The sequence below is a fragment of the Limanda limanda genome, chromosome 14 (genome assembly GCF_963576545.1).
Source record: "Limanda limanda chromosome 14, fLimLim1.1, whole genome shotgun sequence".
Taxonomy (NCBI): Eukaryota; Metazoa; Chordata; class Actinopteri; order Pleuronectiformes; family Pleuronectidae; genus Limanda; species Limanda limanda.
This window is the reverse complement of record NC_083649.1, coordinates 9,010,245-9,037,087: the sequence shown is the minus strand read 5'-3', so window position 1 is coordinate 9,037,087 and position 26,843 is coordinate 9,010,245. Positions and strand designations below refer to the sequence as shown.

The 26,843-nt window shown below is 44.7% G+C and overlaps 1 protein-coding gene across 2 annotated transcripts in view; it reads right to left on the bottom strand.

Moving 5' to 3' along the window:
• Positions 1–26,843, bottom strand: part of LOC133019225 (neurobeachin-like) — a 103,810-nt gene that overhangs the window by 5,728 nt on the left and 71,239 nt on the right. Inside the window, exons 18-54 of one of the 2 annotated variants that reach the window (XM_061085626.1) lie at positions 25,922–26,030; positions 25,693–25,774; positions 25,323–25,446; positions 25,008–25,200; positions 23,231–23,890; positions 22,574–23,017; positions 21,378–21,595; positions 20,224–20,377; positions 19,712–19,735; positions 19,255–19,338; positions 18,420–18,600; positions 17,535–17,659; positions 17,331–17,399; positions 17,032–17,200; positions 15,927–16,297; positions 15,344–15,480; positions 14,895–15,049; positions 13,547–13,673; positions 12,535–12,654; positions 11,510–11,643; positions 10,750–10,811; positions 8,817–8,881; positions 7,965–8,073; positions 7,339–7,505; positions 5,886–6,010; positions 5,638–5,787; positions 5,468–5,500; positions 4,955–5,091; positions 4,717–4,834; positions 4,027–4,129; positions 3,825–3,940; positions 2,523–2,635; positions 2,227–2,367; positions 1,997–2,116; positions 1,245–1,397; positions 958–1,122; positions 623–712 (exon numbers count right to left, since the gene is read on the bottom strand). In XM_061085626.1, coding sequence (XP_060941609.1) covers positions 623–712; positions 958–1,122; positions 1,245–1,397; positions 1,997–2,116; positions 2,227–2,367; positions 2,523–2,635; positions 3,825–3,940; positions 4,027–4,129; positions 4,717–4,834; positions 4,955–5,091; positions 5,468–5,500; positions 5,638–5,787; positions 5,886–6,010; positions 7,339–7,505; positions 7,965–8,073; positions 8,817–8,881; positions 10,750–10,811; positions 11,510–11,643; positions 12,535–12,654; positions 13,547–13,673; positions 14,895–15,049; positions 15,344–15,480; positions 15,927–16,297; positions 17,032–17,200; positions 17,331–17,399; positions 17,535–17,659; positions 18,420–18,600; positions 19,255–19,338; positions 19,712–19,735; positions 20,224–20,377; positions 21,378–21,595; positions 22,574–23,017; positions 23,231–23,890; positions 25,008–25,200; positions 25,323–25,446; positions 25,693–25,774; positions 25,922–26,030 — 5,647 coding nt within the window. The remainder of the gene's footprint in view (positions 1–622; positions 713–957; positions 1,123–1,244; positions 1,398–1,996; positions 2,117–2,226; positions 2,368–2,522; positions 2,636–3,824; positions 3,941–4,026; positions 4,130–4,716; positions 4,835–4,954; positions 5,092–5,467; positions 5,501–5,637; positions 5,788–5,885; positions 6,011–7,338; positions 7,506–7,964; positions 8,074–8,816; positions 8,882–10,749; positions 10,812–11,509; positions 11,644–12,534; positions 12,655–13,546; positions 13,674–14,894; positions 15,050–15,343; positions 15,481–15,926; positions 16,298–17,031; positions 17,201–17,330; positions 17,400–17,534; positions 17,660–18,419; positions 18,601–19,254; positions 19,339–19,711; positions 19,736–20,223; positions 20,378–21,377; positions 21,596–22,573; positions 23,018–23,230; positions 23,891–25,007; positions 25,201–25,322; positions 25,447–25,692; positions 25,775–25,921; positions 26,031–26,843) is intronic. The other variant, XM_061085627.1, reaches the window with a different exon arrangement.

The window sequence follows — 26,843 nt, the reverse complement described above, 5'->3', positions numbered from 1 at the left end:
ACATACACGAGTGTGATGTAACGTCACAGATCCATTCACCTGGGTAATGGTGGCTCCTCATACCATAACTCATATCAAAGCAACACTATGCAACTTTTTTACTTTAAAATAGCAGCTTCAGAATCAGTTTGATGATTTACTGATTTTGAAAGGAGAGAATGGAGCCGATTTTATTCCCACACATCTTCAATTGTCAGAATCAGGTTCAGCAAGTTCAAGATTAAAGCTGAAGTGTAGATCAGTTAAAAATATCCAGAAGTCGTTCAAAAAGCAGTGTTTATCTCCAATATTCAGCGAGAAAACATTTCAAATTTCAAACAGGAACTATTCCAGGAAGCCGTGGATCATGGGTAATATCCACTAGACTTTGTTTTCTGTCTACATGAAAACTGCTCGCACACTGGGCCCAACAGGACAAATTGCCACATGTGGCTGCAGAGGGCGCTGTTGCTCACTAAAAGTTACACAGTGTTGCTAAAATATGAAATTTAAACAATAACTTTTCAATAAAACTCTGACAAAAGTGTGTGTCCGTTTTGTGTTTCAGTGGCTCCGTGTGTGCACATCCTATACGGAGTGCACAATTTAGAAACTCAAAACTGACGAGCGGAGGATTTCTCACCAGGTGCATGGCGGAGGAGCGAGGGGGGTGTGGCTCTATCAGCAGCTGCGAGGGAACCTGACCACAGAGCTGAATCTGCATCTCAATAACCTGCAGGCGGAGAGAGAGAGAGACGTGATGTCAACGTGGGAACAGAGGAGGAAGGTTACACACTTTAGAGAGACATTGAAACAAACTTTGAAAGACATATCTCCCTTGATTTTAATGACTTTATTTCCCCCTAAATATGCATGTTTGTCTGTTCTGCGTCCTTCCTGATTCCTCAATCTGATGCCACTACTGTGTGACATTGAAGAAATCCTCAATCTGTTGTGGCAGGTGTGTTTGAAACCAACCTCGCGTTGCGGACCGTCTAAATTGTCCAGGGTGACCGATCCCTCGTAGGACAGGAAGTCGAACACGTTGAGGGATCGGACCGCCTCCGGCCCCCGCTGCTTGTAGCCGAATATTAGATCGATCCACTGGTGAAGCTGGCACGACACAAACTCGCTCTCCAGCGCCTGGTGACACGCAGGGCAGAGAGAGAGAGAGGGAGGAAGAAGAGGACAAGAATATTTATTTAGATTTTGATTTAAAAATGCATTTTTCATACTCTAGAAGGGTCTGTGAGTGCGTCTCTCACCATCCGGTTGATGCGGACAAAGTCCTCAGGTTTCTTGGCCCAGGCAGGAAGCTCCACGTCACACACGGGGACGCCGTCCTCACGCATCCCCAGCTCGTACTCGTTACTGTTGACAAACAACTCGGGCAGATAGTAGAACTCTGGGATCAGCTCCTGAAGGACACAACAGAATCACATTGTTAATTTCAACACAATCATCTCTCCGGCACCGCTTCAGTATAGGCTCCATTATGCTTCTATGTATCCGTGTCGCGGAGAGGGTCGCACGGATACCACGGACTCTTTCTGATTTATGCTTTTCCGACGACCGTCCGTCTGAAAACAATTCACCGCCAAACAGTAGGTGGCGCAACAGAAGACGAGCTCAGAGAAGCCTACCCCATTTCTGGGAAGAAGAAGTCCTGTCGGTGCTCGTACCTCCGGACCTCCTCCACTAGACGCTCTTCAATGTTGCTATCCATATTCGTATCGTAGTTGTGTTTGGATTTTAAGTGGAAGAAAACCGGAAGTTTGAGGTCCGGAAATGTTAAATCCGGAAATGACGTTGTACGGAGATGATGTCGTTAGCGTACCAATCACAGCCAAGGGCTATGCGTAGGCTATCCGAAATATCCAAGGATAGTTAGAAAAATCAGAGGTGCACGAAAAGCTCTCCGAGGCGCTCGGAGAGGGCGGTCCTATCTGTCTGTATCCGTAAAAACGGAGGAGCATAAATCGGCCTTATGTTGTTCCTTCTCATCGGGAATAGTTACCTTGACGTCAGCTGTGTCCCTCTGGCAGTTCCTCCACGAATGGCCGATGCCGGAGAAGGCTCTATCTGGATGGTCGAACTTCTCGTCGTTGGCGTTGAGGAAGAACGTGCTGAAGGGCTCCTACAGGCGGGAGAACGGAGAAATAAATGTGAGAAAAAGCCTTCTGTCTGGTGTGTGTTCAAATCGCTGCTGGGGTTCAGAGCTTGTTAGTGTCTTAAGCGGCTCCTCACTATTCTGAGCATCCACATCAGAGTTGAGTGAGCGGTGGAGTACAGGGTGGTGTAGTGGTGAGGGGACGTGCTGTCGTCGTCCCACGTCTCGTAGCGCTCGGCGTAGAAGGCTGCCCGCTTGGGATTCAGAGCACCGATTGGCTGGGAGACACCAGGGAGAAATACAGGAAGTCAATAAATGCAAAGAAAATATACTTCTGTTCAAACTAACAACCTCAAGTCCATTTTGATCCTCTCATAATATCGTCCTAGTAGTACGTATGCAGTCTAGCGTTATGGGTCGGGGGGGATCTTACCTTGGAGAGGTCTCTAAAGTTTCCAGGCAGAGTGAGATCGAGCTCCTCTGAATCGTAGTTGGTCAAGACCCAGGGGAAGATGGGATACTGGTTCAGATCATTGTAGGTTCTCCCTGCAGGGACGAGAGACACGAGAGAGAGAGAGAGAGAGGAACAAAAAGCGGATGAGTTCAAATTATTAACTAAATAACTTGCCCCATACAGCAGAGTGTGACTATGGATGAGGCAATCTGCTTATTATCTACTTTATTAATAAAACTTAGACTGTTTTACATGTAATACATTTATATATTCAGATATTTGTGAGATTTGACTTACTCCTCTTCAGGCAATTTATTTTCATTTTATCTGTTCACATTTCCATTTCATAATCTTGTTTTTTATTATTTTATCTTCTTTTACTTGCTTTTGCTGTTTCCTGTTTTCAACTTTTTGAGATTTATGATAGAGTTTCTGTTGAGGTCGGAGTATTGTTTTTACACCATTTGTTCTGTAAAGCACTTTGTGTTACATTGTTTGTTTTACGTGTGCTATTCAAATAAAGTCAGATTTATTGATTGATATTGAAACATTGCTCTGTGTTTGACATTATTAGATTCATATAAAAAATATATGTGGCCATTTAAACTGTAAAGAATGTGATTTACAGCATCATTCCTGCTCATTTTCAGGCTTGAAAACCGCCTCACGTAATAAGTCGGGCTCATGCTCACACAATTATTTAGTGAGGCGAATGTCTGAGCAAAGATTCAGAGTCAGACTGGAGTTAAAATGACGAAGGTTGTAGGTTAATGAGATACAAGATCATCCAACTGAGAAAGACATAAAAGCACAAGCTGTTGACAAACGGCTCCATGCGAGAATATTCTAGGGCTTTTTTACACTTTGGAGCCATATATCTATATAACTACAGTATTACAAATTCTTTATTGTAAAATACGGTTTTACTGAGATATATTTTCTATAATTTATATGCATCATTAAATAAATTCCAGTACATAAAAGACTTAAAATAGCAATTGCTGATGAAATTATTTTTAATTCATTGCTTTTAGTACTTTTATTCATCAGCCAGTCTCTTTTATTTTTGTATTTTTGCATATGCAGCTCACACTGGGATCAAACAGCAGCTACACTCCAACTGTAACTGACACAGGTTTCTCTTTGGTCGGAGAAAAAGAACGACCTCATCAAACAGAGCTGTGTGTTTCCCTTCTTCATAAATTATTCAAACGCTTAGACTCTCAATAACAGACCTGGCAGAATGAGAGCTCATTAAAAATGACTGAAAGTGGACGTTACCTGCAATGGTGTTGAGGAACATGAGGTACTCAAAGTTGGAGATCTCTCTCCTCTGCCAGCGCTGAGTCATGTTGGACGACTTGAAGAGCTGACGAGGGGTTGCTAAGGAAATACGCCTGAAACAAACACACACATACATTAAAGAGACACTCTTTTATGTTATTCAAATCATAAAACTGCCAGTGGTGGCCCTGGACCCTACCTGGCCTGGGGGAGCCCGTAACTCGTTCCGACCCCGACCCGGGGGAGACTGTAAACCACCCGTTTGACCGTGGACTGGTCGGGGAAGTTAAACATCACAGACGCTGGAGAGAGGAAGAGACAACATCCTGTCAACAAGCTGAAAACAAACATCTCACCTTATACTGGGACATTATATTTAGGTGGTTTGAGTACAGGGAACGACACTGTTCTTCTTTCTGAGCAACATTTTAAAATAAAACTCCACTGTAAAGAAAGATTACAACGACAACAATGAGAAAACACATTTACATAATTATTCTATACTCCTTAACCTAGATATTCTATCATGTTTTAATTCAATGCTTTACATTTATTTCTAAATTCTTAACAAACCACTGTCCTCTCTTAGCTGAATTCCACTGCATCTTATTAATACTGATGCCCCAATTATTTCAAGTTGAGCTTTTGGTTTATGGGTTGTTGTTATCAATTACCAAAACTGTTTCTGGACTCCTCAATTAATAATCAAGGCAAATAAATGTTGCACTTGATAGATGAACCGCTTCCAGAAACAGTTTGGTGCTTTACTTTATTTTAATGGGATTATCATAGTGATGGCAACTAAATGAAAAGAACTATCAGTGGCAAGGATATGTAGGTTTGTGGAGGCAGACTTGTAAACTACTACTAAGAGCTTTTGCAGACTTACTCCTGTTTGCCATGAAGACCTCGAGTCCAGTGTTCTGCAGCAGGTATCGTCTGGAAAACACAGCTCGGATCTCGCTGAACATCCACTTGCCGTGCAGACCCTCTGAGTAGGCCAGGACCTGAGGAGAGGGGGCAACCATTTTAAAATAAAAAACCGGATCCAATCTTTTACAGAGCATGTGATCTAAACCTTTTCCGTTTCCCGACCCTGAACAACAACAGAAACAGTTTGTCCTCACTTTAGGATCCGTGTCCTTAAAGGCGGCGTCGTCCTCGTCCACCTCGAAGTAGATCTCGGTCGTGGTGATGGACAGAGTCCCGCGAGCCACCACCACAGGAGCCACCAGCTGAGCGGGGGTGCTCAGAACCACGGGTCCTGGGGGGGAGGGGGGACAGTGGAGCTCCTCAGGGATTGCTCAAGTATTCATAACACTGACAGTAACACCCATAATACACAATAAGCAATAAGCAATAAGCAATAATCACACAAAAGGGATAATCAAATGAAACACACACTGTAAGAGAGTCATTTCATGTTAGTTGAGATTGAACATTTATCTGCTTCTTCTACTTTCCTACTGTAATTAACCAGGTCATGTGTGAGTCACAGAGGAATCGGCGGATTAAATTGTTTGGTTTATATCAGAATCAGATTTTAGTGAATTAAATTATGATTTTGATTAATAATCTAAAGTCAGATACACCAGCTGGTTGGTTAGAGGAGCCGCTGAACGTTCACATGTCCAACTTGCCTTTGGAGATAAAAAGCCTCGGAAGGAAACGTACTAAAAACAAGAGTCACACATTTTGCTGTTTAGTCGCAGTGTTGCACCGTGTGTGTGTGTGTGCGTGTGCGTGTGTGTGTGTGTGTGTGTGCGTGTCTTTGTGTGTGTGTGTGTGTGTCTTTGTGTGTGTGTGTTACCTGCAAGGTTATCAATCTCTTTTTCCTGCAGCAGACTAACAGCGTCATCGTCTCCCTCCAGCATTAACTCCGCCTCTGGGTTCTGGGCGACCACGGACTGGTTGCGCAAATTCTTTTTCGACTTCACCCCCTCCTCTTCCTCTTCTGTACCTGTGTGGGTGAGTTTGTAAATGTGCACGTAAGAGTTCTGTTGTCTGCAAAAAAAAAAAAATTGTTACTGAACATTTGCATTAGTGCACATTACACACCATAGTCCTCCAGGGCCTTGAGTGACATATCGGCGTGGGTGGAGCCAAAGGCATTTCGCACAAATCTCCGTCTCCTCCTCAGGTCGTCCTCCCAGTAGTCCAGACGCCAGAAGTCATGACATTGGCTGAGGACATAAAGAGGGAGGAGCAAATGATGAGCTTTTTCAGTGGAGGCAGGTAAACAAGGTGTGCAGGTTTGGGAAGGTTAAGTCCAAAAAGTTAAAGTTTGAGATGAATCTGACATAATTCAATTTCATAACTAATTTACTACAGAGAAACAAAACATTTATATTGGGATAATGACTTAATTATCGTGAAACATATAAAACATATGGTTCAGATATAAATAGTTGACTGAAATGAATCTGAACATTAAAGATATCTTAAGGGCCGGAGCCCTTCAGATGCGATTTAACTTTTCTTTTGATCTGAGAGGGGGGGGTGGGGGGGGGTTTATTAACATCCCCAGTGTTGTGGTTTACAATTTAATTAATTAACAGTGACATGTGGAAGACGGGCTTCAGATGTTGCCTGTCCTCAAATTAAATCACATGTCTTTAGAGTAACTGCCGGCCTGGAGGCAGATCAGGATAACAAGCAATCATGGAGGTAATGAGTGTGTGTTTGTGTGTGTGTGTGTGTGTGTGTGTGTGTGTGTGTGTGTGTGTGTGTGTGTGTGCGTGTGTGTGTGTGCGCTAAATAAGGAGATCAGTCTCACACAGCCACCAGGCAGATGACTGTGTGTGCTGTAGTTGATATTCAATAAATTATAGATGTAAGATGTTGGTTCATGAAGCTTGATTTACACTGACAGTAATATAAATGTTTTCCAAATATCTCTTCTGCATTCCAGCACTGACCATACTATATCTATATGTCTCCATGTCCTCCCAGTACCCAGAAATGATGCTAAAATATCCCAGATACCACCACTGCCATCTTGGTCATTTGCAATCAGGTGATGGAGCCAATCAGGAGTCAGTGTCAGCTGTCAATCATTATGTTTCAGCTTGTTTTTGTCGCATAAAATAATCGATCAAAACCAAATTTATCAGAAAAATGAACGAAAAAGGTACTTAACGTGTACTTTGACTTTTTACTACGGAACTTGTCCAATCCAATACCATGGAGAAGGCAAGGTTTATGCCTTATACTGCAGACAGCCACCAGGGGGTGATCAAGACAGTTTTGCTTCACTTTTGGAAAGCACTAAGGTCGTCCATCTTTATATACTATGGGTTGTACTTACAATCAGAGTCTATGATGAATATAATATAATATATTTAACTTTTCGATTCACAGTGCTACTCAAATATAAGCATCCTGACATCACTCTCATTATATGCATAAAGGTTCCTCGAGAGCACTGATCCTCAGTAATACCTCCTTCCAGCAGAATGACATCCTGGGTAAAAACGTCCCACAGTGTAATTGGACCCGCGGCTCCTCTCACCTCTGGGACATTGTCCCCCACGCTCCGTGCTTATTGGTCAGGATGTTGAGGATCTTCTGCTTCAGCTGGTTGGCCGTCACATGATCCCTGTGCTTAGCGGCGCTGATGAGGTGGTCGCACATTTTCTCCTCCTCTCTCCGGTCCGCAGCATACTGGGCACAGTTCGACTGGAGGAGAGCGTAAAAGACATGAACAGGAAAGAAGAGCAGTGAGAAAACAAAGAGGGTTACTGTTAGAGACAATGAGACGATTCCTGACTAGTGCATGTTTGTTTGAGTTAATTATAAAAGCAATAAATTCTCAATACAGCAACTTGGTTTCAAAGATTGTTATCTACTCTAGCTAGTTCTAAATCTATACAATTTACTTTCTGGTTTACTGGTATTGCATAATGTTGGCCTATGAGTGGGAGAATATTGACAAACACACATTTTGACACTGTTGAAAAAGATTAATTTAGGGATCCTTACCGCTAGGCTCTCATGTTGAAAATAAATATTGATCATCATTATCAATTTATCTCTCAAATATCAATATCAGTACTGGTCTTTAAGGTCAAGTATCTCATTAACAACCCTAACTTCATTATATATCTATTGTGTCTAATGTGGATAAACTGGGTTTACCTCAAACTCTGCGTGCTTGTGAACGTCCTCGGCTCTCTGTCTGTTCAGGATGAACTCCGCCTCGTTGGCAACGCGCACGATATGATCCTTCATGGCGTGACACAGAAGTCTGGTGAGAGAGTGAGAGACTCAGGAAGTGACAAAGAAGACAGATCCTCAATGAGACGACATTTGAGAAAGTTCTCCTCAGTGTCTCAACCTTTTCTTAAATCATAACAACACAGACAGGTCAGTGATTTGCAGCTGAAGCTTTCTGCTTGTACTTTTTAATTCAAGTTTGTTTGGGTTTGTATTTTTGTATTTGTAGTGATTTATCCTAAAGGTTGTGGTTAAACTTTAAAATATCAAACCTCAATTACATCTCTATGTCACAAAGGTTTGAAAACCACATCTTAGGAATCATTACAAATGTTTTTTTAACATATGAATCACCCAAAATATCAATTCCTGGAAATGTATGTATGCATTTAACTATTTAAGTATCTATGTATGTGTGTATGTATGTATGCATATAATTGGAAACAGTAGGTTTAAATTGCATAAATCCTCTTTTCCTTGATTTGTGTTTATCTCTACTCCACTTTAATTAAGTTTTGCACCAATACTCCACTAAACACTTTGGACTGAAAGATTACAGGCACTGAAAATAGAGCAGCACCAATCAGCAGTAAACTTAATTGCACTCTAATGAGTCGGCGTCCTACTGAACACACATGGCACTGTGCACTTATCCCCGTACGCTTCTCATTAGGCCTCTATCATTAGTTGTTAAGCACTGATAACAGCATTTGCATTAATGTGCGGGATCACAGGGAGAGATGTTGGTGATAATCAGTCAGTGTGATGGATTACCTTCCCTCATTGATCAGCTCAATGAAGGCCAGACCGGCGTTCTTCTGAATGGAGTTTTGCCATTCCTAAATCAAAGGAGAGGACACATCGAGATTTAATGTAGCAGGAAACGAATGAGGAGGCTTGATGTGTGCAAAACAAATCTTATATATTATTTCATATATGGTTAATTGACCTTTGTATATATAGAGAGCTTTTCTAGTGTAATCATCCACTTTACACTACAATAAACATTCACCCATTCAGCTCTACTACACACAGTGATTATTCTATCAGAGTCCCAGCAGCCGTCAAGGGTTATTTAGGATCACTTCAGACTGTGGACTGGTGGAGCTCAGGATCGAACCACCGACCCTCAGTTTAGTGGACAACCCGCTGTTTCCCCGGAACCACAGCCACTTACACAATTTAATTTTAAGCAGATTTGAATGCCTCTTCTTTGACTGATCTTAAATATCTAAAATTCAAGGTGCACACTAACAAAAAGTTTGATAAATTCACGTAATAAAGCCGACCTGCTTATTAATTTGCCTTTATTCTCCACAGTGGCCCTGCGTGAACATATCGTGCGTTAAAATCTCTGTTGTTTCACTGCTTAAATTGTCACACTATGTAATCCTGGGTGAAAGATGTAGGCGTGATGTCAACTCGTACGAAGTGGCAGTAATTACAGATATAAAAATAGCTTTTATTCAAGAGGAAAAATAGTTACTGTTGCCATCTTCACGTTAAAAATGGTACAGCTGCACGAAACTGCTCAAACTGAGGATGAGAACCAGCTCAGGGGCTTCCTGAGTGTCGATGAGGAGTGGACGCACCCATCTGAGAGTCCGTGAGTGTTTTGTGTGTTTGTGAATATGAGAGTGGAGACTTCTGAGCAGGACGATGAGAGTGCTGCTGAAAGCCTAAAACTATCACAGCTCCATTAGCTCCACCGGCTCTTAAAGGCTGCGAAGGACACATGGGAGCATCTCCTGTTACATCCCCCCACCCAGACGATCAATATCTGGGCTAGGGTTCACTCTCCCGAGCCGGTAATGTCAGACGAGGCTGGAGCCGAGGGGTAATACTATACATGCTGACGAGCAGCCAGCCTGGAGGGTGGATGGAAGGGGAAAGGGAGTGGTGAGAGGAAACAACAGCAGAGTGGTAGAAGATGAAAGCAGTTGCCACCGAGAAGTGGACCAGAGAAGCAGAGGGGTTGAAGATGGAGCAGGACGATGGGAGAGCAAGGAGAAGGAAAGACCAGGGTGAGGAAGAGCGAGAGGAAAGTGCAGAGCTCCTCTGAAGATAAGAGCTCTTACAGGCGGCGAGGATCTAAAAGAACCGAGAGGAGTTGGGAGACGAACTTGGTGACATGAGAGAGGAGACCACTGCTGCACCAGCAGGAGAGACCTCTGAACGGGTAAGTGCCTCTTTGCTGTAGCTCATCTCCGGCTCATACCGGGGAAATAGAGACAGTGGCTTCGAATGCAAGTTAAATAAATGAGCCCAGAACCATGGAGTTGAGCTGTGATGCCTTTGTGATTTAACGTGGCTCCTAAAAGTTAAAATCCAGAACAGAAGAGAAGTTTACGTGCATGGAAACGACATGAAAACTCCTCTTTTTAGGGGCCTCGGTATCGAACCTCTGGCGTGATGATGCGTATAAACTGATATTATATTACATCTGCAATGCGCTCATTACAAAGTCGACCCTGCGGCTGAGGACGGATCAATAACTCCACGGCTTCCTGTGTGCGTTCAACTTTGCCAATTATTGTGTTTTACACAAAAAAACAACAACACTTCAAGTGAGCGAGAAACGGGACAAATTGAAGTTGTTTTTTTTCCAGGCGTGACAAAATGGAACCTGTGTGTGTCTGTGTGTGTGTGTGTGAAGGGGGCGGGCGCATATAGACAGACAGGGAAGGAAAGGGGAGGAGTTACCAACCTGAGAACAGAGCAGCATCACAAGCTCCACCACAGACGTGCTTGACTTCATACACACCAGGCCTGCAGCACAAAGACACACAGCACAGTCAGGAGCTTCTCGTTGCCTCTCCCTGACACACACACACGCACACACACACACACACACACGCACGCACACACACACACACACGCACAAACAGACACACACACACACACACCTCGCCTCGAGACACAAACATATCATCAAAGGTGACACTGTATAGCCTCAGTGGTTTCTGCCATTGTTTGCAGTCATCACAGTCAAGTGTATAAAAAGCATGCCACAGAGAAGACAGGAACAAACAGTAGAGGAAAGGGTGAGGGAGGAGAGGAGAGAGGAGGCGGGGGAGGGAGAGAGAGAGAGAGAGAAGGGAGCAGTAAGTGAGGAGAGGGAGAGAGAGAGAGAGCAACATAGAGACGGTGGATCACGAGTACAGGACGCCAGGAAGCAGGTGGGCAGACACATCACATGGAGTCGAATCTAAAACAGCAGCAACTTGAACATAATCTGATCTAAACACTTTGATCTGACTAGCTGAACGGAAAGTGGTGCAAAATACAGACTTCATACCTTCTGGACGAATGAGTGAAGCAGCCAGCTCAGACACGCACTCACCCGTTCACTCGCTCGCTCACTCGATCACACACACTCGCTCACTGCCAGTACGGTGAGGGACGGTGAATGGGGGGGGACTCCACAGAGAGACGCCACTTAGAGAAAAAGGAGCCGTGTACAGCACCTGTACCTTCTATGAGCAGTTCCTGCCCATGGCTACCCAGCAGCGTCCTGGACAGGAAGGGGGCGAAGTCCACAAAGATCTCCCTCAGCAGCGGCGCCACCTTCTCCAGGGCGCGCTCCAGCTTGGTGGTGATGCTGCGGGCGGGAGAGGAAGTGAGAGAGGAAGATGAGGAGAGAGGGAGTGAAGATCAAATAAGACACATTCAGATGAGGGCAGAAGAGCGTGTGAGGGAAGACAAAAACTCAAGGGGATATTCATGTGCAGCCGGTGAGAGAAGGAGGAAGAACTTGAAGGAACGACGAGTGAGAAAAAGAGCAGAGGGAAGCTGAGAGAGAAAGAAATAGAAAGATGAACTGGACACAGAAGAACTTACAGAATGTGTTTAATGTTGCTTGGATATGGAAGCACGATGCCTGGGTCAGTATCGGTTTATGCTTCTATAGTTTAAAGACTAAATCGCCGAGCTAATCAACTCGGTTCTCTGAGATGAGTGAACCTAGAAGTGCATAAAAACTACAGCTTATTATAAACTGCACTGGGAACAAATATGGTATAATATGCAGCATTGTAACTTGTTTTGTCTTTATGTAGGTGCATTTGAGTGTGTATTTTCTATTCAGTTAAGAAATGGAGAAAGTAAGGCAGCAAACAGACTAAAGTATGGAGCCAAGATGGCAGTGGAGTGCGTCTTCTGTTACAGACCCGGGTCAACAGTATTTACAAATCCTGGATTAGCTTTCACCTGCTCAGCAAACCAGGAGTTTGCAAAGATGGTTTGACGCAGGTCTGATGTTTGAGTTCAGGGTTAGTGTGAGAAGACGGCCATGCCAGAAGTCACAGAGTTGACTTTAAATATAACAGAACCAGCTGCTGGCCTGAAACAGATGTGATGCTGTTCTTGCATGACATTCTGGGAACATCGAGTCGCAGTAAGAGGACGTGCGTAGCAGAGGGTGTGTGGTGGAGGTGGGGTAGGTGTGTGGGGGGTGTGTGGGTATGGGGGGACAGGACGGGTGTCTCCTTGCCTAAAACACTGTCCTGCGTCTCGGGGGGCCGTCTGGAAGCCGGCCAGGGAGCTAAAGGACTTGAGCTCAGGCGGCGTCTGACCGCTGCGTAGCGCACACTGCGCCACCTCACAATAGGCACTGCAACACAAACCACACACACACAAGTAAAGACATGCACACTGATTAAGGAACACGCACACACCACACAAGTCACAAGTCAATGTGCTCTCTCTAAGGAGAGAGCACATTGCAAACGTTACAGTACAAACTGCTACAAACCAATCATCTAGTGTTTGTTATTGTAATTCTACTTCCTCATTATGAACTGTGTCTCATATTGCAGATCATCATCTTAAATCTTTATCAGTGTCAGACTTCACACAGAATGGAAACATACAAAAAACAAACAGATTTATGTTCATGATCCATTGGTCTTATAGAATTATTCTTGCTTAAAGTTGGATTAAGAATCAGTGATATTATAATATTGTGATGTAAAAAAAACACAGTTGCCATTTCAAGGATGAAAAGCACCAGAGTGTAGACTGAGTAAGATGTGTGAGCAGAGAATGTGAGTTTAAATAAATACTCTGTTTTTATTATTTCATCATGTCAGCTTTAAAAAGTAAAGCAGGAATCTTTCAATTATGCCTTTTTCTTGCTGATTCCTGTGACTTTTAATTTATAGTCATGTTACCCAGCACAACTTGTTAAGTAACAAATGAAGTTGTCTTTCATTATTATAGGTTTTGACATGTTTTTGGTCGCTGACACTGTGTTGTGACCTGTTACAGGCATCAACAAGGATGCAGGTGCACTGCAGTTCATCTGACCTTAAAAATCAGTTATAAGAATTCTCTTGAAAGGATGAAGACCAAAGTGTGAAATGAAACAGGGACAGGACTAAAATGGAAAAGGCTCAAGCACCCGAGACAAAACAGACAAATTAATGTGATAACAAAAGGAGTGAATGTTGAAAGTGAATGGTCGAAGCGAATCCAGAGTTTTTGGTGATGCAGCGAGCGCCGACCTCATGTTCTCCATCGAGTCTTCTGCCATGGGCGCCACCGTCTGCACCGCCGGCAGATTCTTACTCGTGGCACCGTTGACAAACGACGAAGAGGAGGAGGAGGAAGAGGACGCGGAGTCTGTGGCACCTGAACAGAGGAACAGCAGCGAGAGTGATGAGAAACAAGGCGAACAATAAAGTGACGCCCAAAGATTAGCGAGCTGGATAACGATGAGGGAAACGTATTAATGTCCCGGTCGACTGAGACCGAATTCAATTTGGATAGAATTTCACCGGACACGCAGCCGCTCGTCTCCTCGTAATGTCCCCGTTTGTGGAAACAGCTTTGTAATCGATACACTGAATCCATTCCAGGGAACAAATCCTTTCCTTGTCCACTATGCATGTTTGATACAGAACAACATGTCTGACAAAGCCTTGATTACAAATCCACTCTGCTATAATGGATCTGCTCAGTGTGATGCTGCATAGAAACAGTGCATGTCTGCATGTCAGTATTTTGCCGAGGAGGTCAGGTTCTGGGCCCCGCCCCCTTTTGTTTGATTTTTTTGTTTGCCGGCTTCCACAAAACCTCGTCTGGCTCTTTTCAACATTTTCATCGTTTTCTCAGAGAATTATTCAGGGTTGTCGAAAAAGAAATATTTAGAGGACTGATATCTTCGAGTGTGTTCAGTTTGTTGCAGCTTGATTAATTTTAAGGAGGCTGTTGGGCCTCCGTTGGTATTCGCTCCATTGAGTGCCATTCTATTCTGGTTATTACCTCTATCAGGGAGGTTATGTTTTCACTGATATTTGCAGGATTACCTAAAAACCACCCAACCGATTATCATGACATTTTGCGGAAGGTTCTGAAATGACCCAGGCAAGAACACATAGGATTTTGGAGTAGATCCAGTCAGGTGAAGTGTTAGATGTGCTCTCCGGATGCCTGTTGGGTCTGAAATTTGTTCCTGTAAATAAACATATCTCTAATCCACATTTTTATCTGCTGTTAAAAGTCACTGAATTAATCTTCTTGTTCATGTCAGATATTTAACGCTTCGCTGTGTTTTGCAACGTACTTCATTTGTGCCCCTCACCAGGCTTAGACAAATTTTTATCAGATTAGTTTCTTTCCATTCCGGATCGACGACGATAGAGAATAGCATCAAAATGTTTTATAACGAGAGACAAAATTCTGCTTCTGCCTTTGAATCTCTTGAAGCCTTTCACCCAAACCCTTGTATCCCCCTGCAGTCGTCTTGTCTGCTGCATCTCCTCAAATCACACACTGAATAAATGCAGTTCAAAGTAAAAAAATAAAAATCCAATAAATAAGTCGATAACTGCACCGAGCATCATCTCTCACCTGTAGTGTTGATCATGCTCTTGGGTGTTGCTGTCGCGGCAGCAAAGATGTTGGGGGTGCTGCCAGCGGTGGTGGACCCGCCGGTGGTGGGTGTGCCCACGGTGTTGACTATCAGGCTGCCGGGCGGCGGCTTCTTGACTGGAACCACAACACTCCTGCAAGAGACGAGACACATTTCTCATCTGTGAACTATTGGGAGTTTTTGATGAGCGTGCAGGTGAAATAAGCACATTCTGTTAGCTGGTAGATTGTTTCCATCCAAATAGCTTTTTTCAAAAGGCAGGATGTTTTCTTTTTTTAAATAATCAATTCATCCATTTCTGTGTCCAGTGTTGTCTAGAGCTGATGTAAAGCAATTATTAAAAAAAGGCTGGAAGAAAGGGATGAATTGATGGATGTGCCCGACTCTGTCTCTGTGTCCTGTAGGTCAAACAGCAGGTGGGACGGACCTGTCGAAGGAGTGGAACTGCATGGGCAGCATGGGGTGTGTCTTCAGGGCGGGGTCCGGGTGGTAGGGCGTCGGCCCCGACTCCTGACCCAAGTCCCCCCCGTCGACCGGCGCTGCCACCAAACTCTTCAGGATCTCCTGCGTCACAGAAAGAGCAACGAATCTGGTGAGTGCAGGTCACAAGCTGCAGAATGTGATGAGTTGAACGCCTGGATTTTGACAAGTCTAAGAAAATTGAGCTGAAAAGCTTATATTCTAGCAGTGAGCCATGAATGTAAGTGAGTCAGAGAAGGACAAAACAATAACCTTCCACAACTTCACTATGAGGAAGAATCTTGACTCCGTTCAGACCCGACATTACAATTCTTTAGCTTTGTCATTCAAACCACATTGAAATGTTCACAAGGTCAAGTGTGATCTCAGCAGTGAGGAGTAAATTAAAATGTGTTTCCTGAGCCATCACCTCTATTGGTAGAAGTACAAAAACATGTCCATAATTAAACTGGCTGCAGAAATACAATGTGGTCATTAGTTCATTTTCTGAATATATCAGGATGAAATTAGCTGATATCCCACAGACTCACCTTGACATTGATGCCTTTGCTTGTTTGACTGATGCTGGAGATGGACGAGGGGGGGGCGTTGGGGTGGGAGCCGGGGTTGTGGGGAGAATCCAGAAGGCTCTCCTGTGACCTCCTGACGTCCGACAGGCTGCACAGCAGATCCGTGCCTCCTCCTCCTCCTCCTCCTCCCCCCATGTCTCTGTCTCGATCCCGGTCTGTCTCCCTCCCGACCAGGCCCAGGCCGAGGCCGAGACCCATCTCCGAGCCGTTCAGGGACCCGGCCACGTGACCCTCCTCTCCGATGCCCGAGTCCGTGTGGGGGAGCCCGGCCCGGGGGGAGTCGTCCACGGGGGTGGGGGTCTGCTTGTCGGAGAAGGCTGTGGCTGGGTGCTCTGGATGAAGGGGGAGGGGATAAATAATTAAATGTGATTTTTTTTTTTTGAAATTCTCTTTTTATTTAGAAAGGCAAGAACACAACCGGGGAGCGCATCATGATGCACATCACATAAAAAAGGAGGATCACACAAAACAAAAGTATATTCAAATAAAATTAGATCTAACTGGTTTTACATACTCAGTCCATTTGATCCAGGTCTTATAAAAAATGTCTTTCTCGACCTTGAGGGAAAAAGAGATCTTTTCCATAACATAAATCTCATACACAATTTCATTCCATTCATCAATGATGGGAGGGACCACTTTTAACCATTTCCTCGTGACACATTTCTTACTAGCTGCCAACAGTATAGCAAGCAGTTTTTTGTCTTTTATGTTCCACGTTTCAAACAATATATTGCCCAAAAACAAAGTTTCACATCAAATGTGATTTTATGAGGATGATTACTCAGAATAATACATCGTCACGAGATTCCATGAAATAGTTTCTGTGTTTAAAATGTCTTCCTCAGCTATTGTCCTCTTGTTTGTGAGCTTTCATGTCACTGCTGAGTAACACCTTCCTTTTCTTCCTCCTTCTTGCTTCATTCCTCTTTAAGTGTCTCTCGACAAAAGGTTTTGTTGTTCGCCTGAAGCCCGTACTCACCACACCAACGCTCCGATAATGACTCACCAGTCATCCAAGCATACCCCATTAAGGATATTGCATCAGAAGAGAAATGATAATCACCTGTACTGGTTGGGGAGTTGATCTCGTGGCGGATGCTTCTCCCTGATAGGCTGGTGGATCGGCAAATCTCCCGCTGGGGTTCCAAAATGTCCCGGTACTTCGACACCATGAGGACGGAGATGAAGTAGACAACTGCCAGCGCCAGGAACTGAGCTTGCTTACTGTCGTCCTACAGGAAACAACACAGAAGGATTATTCAGTGGAGGAAAAAAACACATTCAGGCATTTCCTCCCTTGTATCTATAGCTATAAAATACCCCATACACAATAAAACTACACACACACACACACACACTTACCACGTCTCTGAATACTACAGCTCGGAGACGATTGATGTCGACATCCTGCAGGAGTCTGTCTGGATCCTGCTAAATATGGAAAACAGGTGTGTCGTACATATACGCGTGTCTCTGTGTCAGATTTTTTTAGTGTGTGTGCAGGATGTGTCTTTGATTTGTGTGTGTCTGTGTGTGTGTGTGTGTGTGTGTGTGTGTGTGTGGTACCTTGCTGGTGTTGGAGGCACTGTGGAGGCTGTCCTGCGACTTGCTGCTGGTTAAGGAGGACTTGCAGCTCCGGTCTCTCTGTCTCTGTCTGCACTCCAGACAGTTCCTCACCGCCACGCAGCAAACTGACGGAGAGACGGAGGCAGAGAGGAAACGTGTGAGTGTCGTGTGATGGTTGGGTCTATTATATCACATGTGCAAAAAATAGTAGTGTATAATAACACCAGAGAAGCCCCATATATGCAATATAGATCACATATAAATTGAATATAGGGCTGCAATACAACTAATGATTATTTTATTTTCCATTATAGATTAATATGCTCTTTATTTCTAAGGATGGCAGCAAACTATTATATTAAAAAAAATAATTATCTTGTAAAACCATTAAAAAGAATACTTTAAATACTTCAAATAACCAATCGATAATTTTAGAATTGTATGAATATAATAATAAGAGGTAATAATAGCAAATGCAATAAACCATGTTAGATCCAAGGATTAAAAGACTACTAAGAATAATATGAAGGGACCTGGAGGGACATACATTGCAAAAAACACACATTGTGTTGCCTTAAAAAACATTTTTCAATATTGTTTCAGAAACTTAATTGATTAGACAATAAACATTATAATAATCTAGAATTTCAAATTAATAAATTAAGCAAAGATGCTGAATTTTTCCAATTTGTAAATCTGAGGAACTTTTGTTTTTCTTTGAATAAAATGATCAATGTTTTTTGAATATATTTGGCCAAAAAAAACTAATTACGATTCATCAGTTATAGAAAATTGCTTTTTTCTAGAAGTACCGGGCCAAGTGTGAAACCAACCACATTAACAGTTTTAAAATGTCAAGATCAGACCCAGCCAGCGAGCACCCACCCAGGCGGAGACACTGCCTCATCAGCCCTCCCGACGACATGTTCTTCTCGGCCTCGATCTCGCTGAAGTTGAGGGAGCTGGCGAACACCAGCACGTCCACCATGGCCATGAGCCGCGAGAGGAAGGTGACCGCCGTCTCCGAGGACATTCCCTGCGTCGCCTCGATGTTCTCCAGCTCCGTCTGGGTAACAGGGAGGAGAAACGCACACGTGCTTTCCAGTCATTCCGTGTCAAACCAGCACATGTGCACAATGACCTCAGTGGTTCTAGAAAGGTGGTGACGTACTGAAGTGGCCTCCCCCTTTTTAAACATTTAAACGTGACCTTTAGAAGATGTTCGCTGCCGGGTCTCGACCACAACAGTCATGCTGATCAAGTGAAATACAAACTTATGATGACGTCTGGCAACATGAGGTGCTCTACACAACACACAGGAAGTGCAGCCTGATGACACACAGCTAATGGTGACAGTGGGGTTGTGACGGTTGCAGTGTGGAGACAGACAAAGCTACGACTAAGATCCCCTTACGTTCACACCAACCCAAGTGTTTAATTACAGGATCTTCAGTGTAGCTACTGGAAATAGATCTGAAGGCAGCATTTGGCTTCTGATAAGACTGTGTGGTTCTGCTGTGTCTCTGCTTCAGCGAGCAGGACGTGCACGGCTGTGGAGAGTCGACACAAAGTGCAAGCAACCGGGGGGGGGCTCGTCCGCGCAGGTGAGCACACACATTCGTGGGGGGGGGGTAACAGACACAAGGTGGAAACAGAAGGACTCGGGGTTGGTGTTCTTAGCTCTCCTGGTGATGGTGAGAGTCTCAGGCTCTTTACGCACCTCTCCCCCTGTGCCTCCTCCCCCAGGAACAGGGGTCACCTCCTCTCCCTTTGACCCCCTCTGGGGTCCGGCTCCTCCTGCCTTCTTTAGTGTTGATACAAATGGGACAGGCTTAGCAGATGCAACCCTCAAGGTCTCTTGTAAAACTCTCATGCTTTTGTCTTTTTCTTCTAAACAAATCTTCTCACTCTTATTTCTCCAACCTCCTGGCTTTTTTAGTCCACTCTACCCCCCTGGTATAATACTCTTTCAATGTCAGGATACTATATCTTTAAGAATCAGACACCCATAATATTTATAACAGTATAAAGGGGAATACAATTTAGCAGTAGAAGGAGCACAACAAGTAGAAACACTATGGATGTCAGACAGGCAAGGGTTAGTGTCAGTCACAATGGTAAATAAACCAGAACAAAGTATTAGTAGAATGTAAAGAGAGGAAGAAACCACAACTTACAGCGTTGGCACTATTCTTAGAACTCTGCACATGCAACAAAACAGACAAAAACAGAGACAAAGAAAGAACGAGAAAATACGAAGAACACATGTAACACAGAGAAGAAAGGAAAAAAGAAGGATGTATTAAAAGAAACAGATTAATATACCGTCAAATCAAATATATTGTTAAGTAAGTAAAAGTAAGTAAGTAAAAGGATTTGAGCAACGACCAAATAAAGGTTAAAAATCCTATGTCACTAGTGTTAGATTGACAGTTAAATACAGAGAGATATAGATGAAAGGAAAAAAGTTTTTAGAGTTTAATTAATTTACTAATGTTTTAATTCATTGCCAAAATAAACAGATTTTTGTTTGACAATAAACCTTTAAAAATGTAAAATTATTTTTTGATCGACAATAATCGACTAGAATCAGGTTGAAGAGGCTCTTCTCGAGTCTGAGTCCTACGAAAGCAGCTGTTGACCTGCAGTTCTCCCTCCTACCACAGAGGGGCCGAGTGGAGCCACTTACGGAAGGGGAGGTGGCGGCGGACAGCAGAGGAAGGATGCCTCCACAGGCGATGATGATGTTGTCCACCATCTGAGAAATGAGGTGGATGGTGTTGTGGACGAAGATGATGTTTTCATTGCTGTTCACGAAATCCATCACAGACTTGGTTGAGTGACTGAAACGGAAAAAACAAAGAGTTTGATGGATGATCCAAAACCAGTAGAGACGTCGTCATGGCGATAGAGACATCTGAGTAGGGTTGCAAAGGAGCGGAAAGTTTCCGGTAAATTTCCGGAAACTTTTTAAAGATGTATGGAATGCAGCACACGCTGCACGTTGAGTTTCAACCCTCCACTGTGCATTCTTCCATCACATGCACAGATAATTCCCAGCATCCTTCACTCTACAGCAGGGCTATTGAGGCCTGCTGTAGAGTGAAGGACTAGTCAGGTAAGTTTCAATGATATTACTGGGAAAATATATTAGCATGCTGATTGAGGATTGTTCATCTGTTCATCTAGCATATTTCCATTAATTTATACATCAATTGTAAAATATGTTTACAGACGACTCAATTGTTTGACTAACTATTTATATCTCTGGCATTGCAATAGTGTTTTTTTACAAACTTTTTTCTCATCTTATTCTACAGAACAATGCCACGTGCACTATCTCATGTGTGGAGGCATTTCACCCCATCCAATGTAGAAGGAAAGGCTGTGAACATTTGCAAATACTGTGCAAAGACCTATGTTAAGAATGACACAACGATGCAGAAGCATATAGTCAAGTGCCCAAAGTTTCCTCAGGGCTCAAATCAGCCTATGACACAACAAAATGTTTATATTTATGTCTGTATATGACAAGGTAAATACAGTTAGTATAAATTACCCACAACATTTCCAGTTTATTCCCGTTAATTCCCGTATATTCCCGTTAATTCCCGTATATTCCCGTTAATTCCCGTTAATTCCCATGGAAAGTTTCCAACTTTGAATATTCCCGGAATTTTGCAACCCTACATCAGAGACACCACTTCCCGATCAAATCCTCAGATCAACGTGCGAGCCGTGCAGATGCATTGGAAACCAAACGCTAAATGGCATCAAAGATCTGATCACAGCAACATGTCAGAGGTTATTTCACAGGTTTATATCAAAGTGGGACCCTCTCACCTCCTCCACACGTGCACGTCGGTCTCGAGGGCGAACAGCAGGTCGGTGAGCAGCCGCTGGTGCATGGGCGACCACTTGAACTCGGGGATACGGAACATGGTCGTGCGTGGGCCGGGGCTGAACTGCCGGCGCTGCTCCTCCGTCATGGGCATCCCCCGGAAGCCCAGGTCCACGCGGAGGTCCCGCTCCAGCTGCGCAGCGGTGCGGCCGTGAAGGGCCTGCAGTGGATGGGAGGGGGGGGGGGGTTAAAGGTCAGCCTGAGGACGTCTTTCAGAAACATCTCTGACTGACATAGAACCCGGAATAGATTCAGATATCTAAATCTATTTTATTAAAGAAGCCCCGGAGGAGTTTCCGTGACCTCTCATTCTGTTTTCAATGAGCCGATGGAAATTGAGCTTGTGTGTGTGGGAGAGTCACCGGGTTTCTCTGCCCGGACAAACTGTCCACGGCCGAGTGTTTTACTGGAATTAGCAGCAAACACAATCCAATCACACAGGGGCAGCAGTGGCCTGGAGAATGGAGGAGGAGGAGGAGGAGGAGGAGGAGGAGGAGGAGGAGGAGGAGGAGGAGGAGGAGGAGGAGGAGGAGGAGGAGGAGGAGGAGGAGGAGGAGGAGGAGGAGGAGGAGGAGGAGGAGGAGGAGGAGGAGGAGGAGGCTCGTGACTGTTCAGTCCCCAGAATGAAGATTATTCTCGATGGAGGTGTTTCGCTAATTATAACTTACAAACCTTTTTTATATAAAAACAGTGTACAGTATGTTATGAAGAGCATTAAGACTTTACACCTGATATGAAAACAAACTCTTGTGAAGCCCATAATTAATCTAATTACAGTGATCCAGTGTTTTACTTCAGAATCAGAACCATGAACACATGGAGGAGGAGAAGGAGGAGGAGGAGGAGGAGGAGGAGGAGGAGGAGGAGGAGGAGGAGGAGGAGGAGGAGGAGGCCTGTGACTGTAAAGTCCCTGGAATGAAGGTTATTCTAGATGGAGGTGATTCGCTAATTATAACTTACAAACCTTTTTCACAAATTTTAATAAAAACAGTAGAGGAAAAATAAATGATTTACCTTAAATCTGTACAGTATGTTATGAAGCTGCATAAGACTGCATAAATCTCTTGTGAAGCCCATAATTAATCTAATTACAGTGATCCAGCAGTTTAACTTCAGAATCAGAACCATGAACACACACCTGAGTAGTCGCGGTAGTTTGGATCTTCTTCGTGTCTTTGTCCTTGCCGTCGTCCGACCTCTCTGTATCCGAGGTGGTGCTGGCCGTGTCTCCGCCCGTCTTCAGCCCGGCAGCCTCCCCCTCCCCCCCGGCCGGGCCCTCTCCCTCTGGGAAGTCGGTGGTTCTGGACGCCGCCTGGATCAGGCTCTCGGCCTCCGCGATGGAGCTGATGTCAGCGAGAGGGCTCTGGATCTTGAAGAGCCCGTCCTCCGGCAGCTCCCCGGCCGTGTGGCTCTGGGTCTGTAGGTCCGAGCCGCAGCCGGTCATGTGGGCGAGCAGACTGAGGTCGTCACTGGCGCTGGTGCTGGAGAGGGACGGGACCGGGCCGGAGGAGGTGGGCTGGTCCGGACTGGGCAGCACCAGGGGGTCCGTGGCTGCCAGAGCTGGAAGCAGCTTCTCATCAACCTGGAGGAGAGGAATGGAGGAAATAGAAATGAGCAGAACTTTTTCACATTGTGCAAACTTTGCAGCAAAATCTTGTTTTCAGAGAGAGATAGAAAGTAGAGATACGACACAGACTGATTGGGTTTATTAAATTCTTGCTCCGCGGGGAGAGGGTGGCTTCACAGATAAGATTTGAATTATTCAGCAGCAATAATCTTCATAACAAAACCCTACCTTGCTGAAGAGGAACCCGTTGTTGCTCGGGACGCTGTCCTTCTCATCAGCCAGAGTGATGAGCGGACCCATGTTCCCATCATCCTCCAGGCTGACCCCCGAGAGCCCCAGGCCGACCCCTGAGGCCGGCGTGTCATCTTTAGGAGCCAGAGTCCCGTTCATGTTCTGGACGACAGCGCAGTAAGCACTGTCCAGGAGAGAGTCCACCTCCACCAGAGGCCCGTTCTCCATTCCTCCCCCACCCACCACCACCACACCTCCACTGAGGCCCTCGGGAGACAGGTCCAGGTCATCCAGCTTCACCTCTGTGGCCTCCACTTTCTCAGCTTTAATGTCCACCAGCAGGTCGTGGACCTCCACCCTCACGCCCGGACCAGCGCCCTGCTCCCCGGGCGCCAGGGCCTCTCCGTTGGGTCGCTTCACGGCGCCTTCGGCCAGGAGGTTGGCTCCCTCGCTGTATTCAGCCTCGCTCTCCGGCGTCTGCGTCTGGGAGTTATCATCGATCTCCAGGTTGCCGTTGACAACGGGGGCGGGCACAGCGGAGAGCCCAGAGATGGTGGACACACAGCCTTTCTTTCCTTTCTTCATGTTCTCCTCCTCCTGACGCTGGTACTCTTCGTACATCTTAGCTAAGTATTCCTTGTGGGCCTCGTAGGTCACCTGCGACAGAGGATGGGTGTAAATGTTACGTCATCAGAACACAAGCACTGACGATAGCTAACCTCCACATCTATAATGTCCACGTGAAATAAAGCTTATAGATCATTAGCATGGATCAAACTGGGACGGCCTGCTCTGACCACAGTGTTTGACCAGTATCTATTGTTAGTCGTAATAAACACAACGTATATTATATAGACGTTTATTGATCACTCTCAATACATGGACACAGCCATAACAAGTCCCGCTCCGGAACTCCCACAAACCCCTGCGCGACCCGTGGTCAAAGGTAAGGGGTCAAAGGGAACACTTCCTTTTACCATAACGAACATAATAGAGGGGAAATACATGTTAACATCTATAACGTCCCCTCAGTGCTGTGCTTCCATGAGAAGGAAGTGCATGAACAGGGCAAAAAGATGGAATCACTTATTGAACATTACGTCCATGATGAATTGGTCAGGGTCTTCCAGGGCGATGAACCAAGAAATCATAATTAAAAATAATCAATATGTACAAATCAATAGGTTTTGTGTTTAGCCTTTATGACAGTTTCAGTTTCTGTATCAATAATGGAAAAATCATTACCACCAGTTCTGTGTTCATTTTTTGGTGCAACAGATTTGAAGTCATTGTCATTTGAGGCGGCTGTGGCTCAGGAGCGGGTCGTCCACTAACCAGAGATCGGAGGTTTGATCCCAGTCTCCCCAACTCCATGTTAGTTTAAGTGCCCCTGACATCTGTGCCGGCAGTGTGTGTCTGTGTGTGTGTCTGTGTGTGTGTGTGTGTGTGTGTGTGATGTATGACAAAGTAAGTGCTGCACACATAGCTGCACTGTGTGAATGTGTGCAAATGTTCTGTGAAGTGCTTGAGTGGTCATCGTGACTAGAAAGGCTTCCACATAAACACAGTCCATTACCGCTGTAAAGCAAATATTCCTCAAGGATCTGGACGATGCAGCTTGACTTGACGAATCGATATCTACCTCTGTCAATATCTTTTAACACTCATCCCATAGGATAAAAGAGCAGCATGAAGAAAGTAAATCGGATCTTTCCTGTGCATGAAAATTCTATGAGGAAGTCTCCGTACCGCCTGAAAAATGTATGTATCTTACCTTGGAGTGTGCGATGGACAGGGTATCAACCCACACTCTCCACCCGCCCCATTCGTATTTGATGGCGTGGTAGAGCAGGATCCTGAATATGTTGTACACCATCTCGGTGATTTTCTGCTCCTCGGGGCTCTTGGGGTTGATGTATCCGAGGGAGAACATCCAGTCCTGCCACACGGAGCACTGCAGCAGGCAGCTGGCACACAACACAAAGACCGAATGTGAGTGGGGCTCGATATGAAAAGTGCAACAATCATTGTAAGGAGCGAATGGGGCTCGGGCAGTTGAATTGATGTGCAGCCGCTTGTGCGCCCTCACCGACGGTTTTCGCGGCTGTTGCTGAAGAGCTTGATCATGTCGGAGAGAAAGAGTCTCCTGACTTCCATCAGCTCGGCACTGGGAGAGGAGTTCTTCAGGAGGGTCGCCACCACTTTCAGAATCACTGGGTGGGGAGGTGAAGATTGGGTGAGGTGAAGAGGAAAGAGGGAGACAGGAGATTGAGTGAGTGAGTAGGAGAAGCAGAAATAAATAAACCGTGTATTTAGAATAAGAGAGAGACGGCATCAGCTTCTGAATTCAGGCTTTGTTGTTTATTCGCTTGCATTAAAAAAACATTTTGTTATTGGCAGACCAAAGAACACACAGTGAGAGAGAGAGAGAGACGCAGGCTAAAGCGTTTCATACTTACTGGGATTCTGGATCTTGACGGTGGAGTCGGGCTCAGGGTGGGGTTTGTGGACCACCTGAGTGCACACCTGCTCGGTCAGAATCTGCACACAAGACACAAAATCCACAGAGGTCAATGACATGCAGAGACAATCACCTGAGCTCTGACGACTGGAAACGGTCGCACACTCTCTGTGCACGGCTCGAAGTGATGCAGTGTGTGAAAGAGCCGCTGACAAACAAGCACCCACCTCGTACAGCGTGTTGTAGGTGGTGATGGAGACGGTGTTAGTGTGCATCATCAGCCTCTCGCCCAGCAGCGTGAACAGACTGTGCGTGTGCATGATCTCTACCTTCCTCCTGCAGGGAATCACAAACACACACACAGACAAACACACACACACACACACACACACACAGAGGGTTTATTATTCATTACAGAACTTGCGACGGGCTGAAGCTGACATTGATCGCCACTGGCCCAATGACATGTGGCCCTGTCAGTTATGATGGGAGGATAAGAACAGCACAGAGACAAGAATAGAACGACAACACTGCAGGAGTAACCGGGGCAACGCTCACACGGCTGTGAATAAGTAATTTGTGACTGTTAAACAGACCAGAGGCTTTTAATTTGAAAGGTTCAGGCATCAGAGCTGACATCAGCATTATTTATGAACCAAGCGTCCATTTCGTCCTTATCTCTGTGCGTCTTGAAAAGGAAAGAAATAAAGTATTATTTGCCCTTATAAAGGGCAAATAATACGTTTTTTCAGTTTAACCAAATTGCATTTGACAGAACGTATGAAATTTCCTAGAGGGGCTAAACGCAAACCTGGTATATACTGTAACTAAGAACATCACAAAATAAATATGTTCTATTTGTCAGGATGAGACATAAAGTGTTTTTATATAAATTGATCTCTAAGATTTTATTACACAGCATCTCAAAACATTTCCAAGGACAACTTCAAAGTCGTTTTTTTGTCAATTAGATTTGACATTGAGTCTCAAACCACAGTGAAGAAACCCACTCAAATCTGAAATTGGTTTTAGCTTATTTTTATCTTATTTTTTTATTTATTAGATTCTCTGCAAAACCCTTCAAAGATGTGTTGTGATTTATTTTTATATAAAATAAAGCAATGTCTATGGCTGTTCTGCGTGATGACA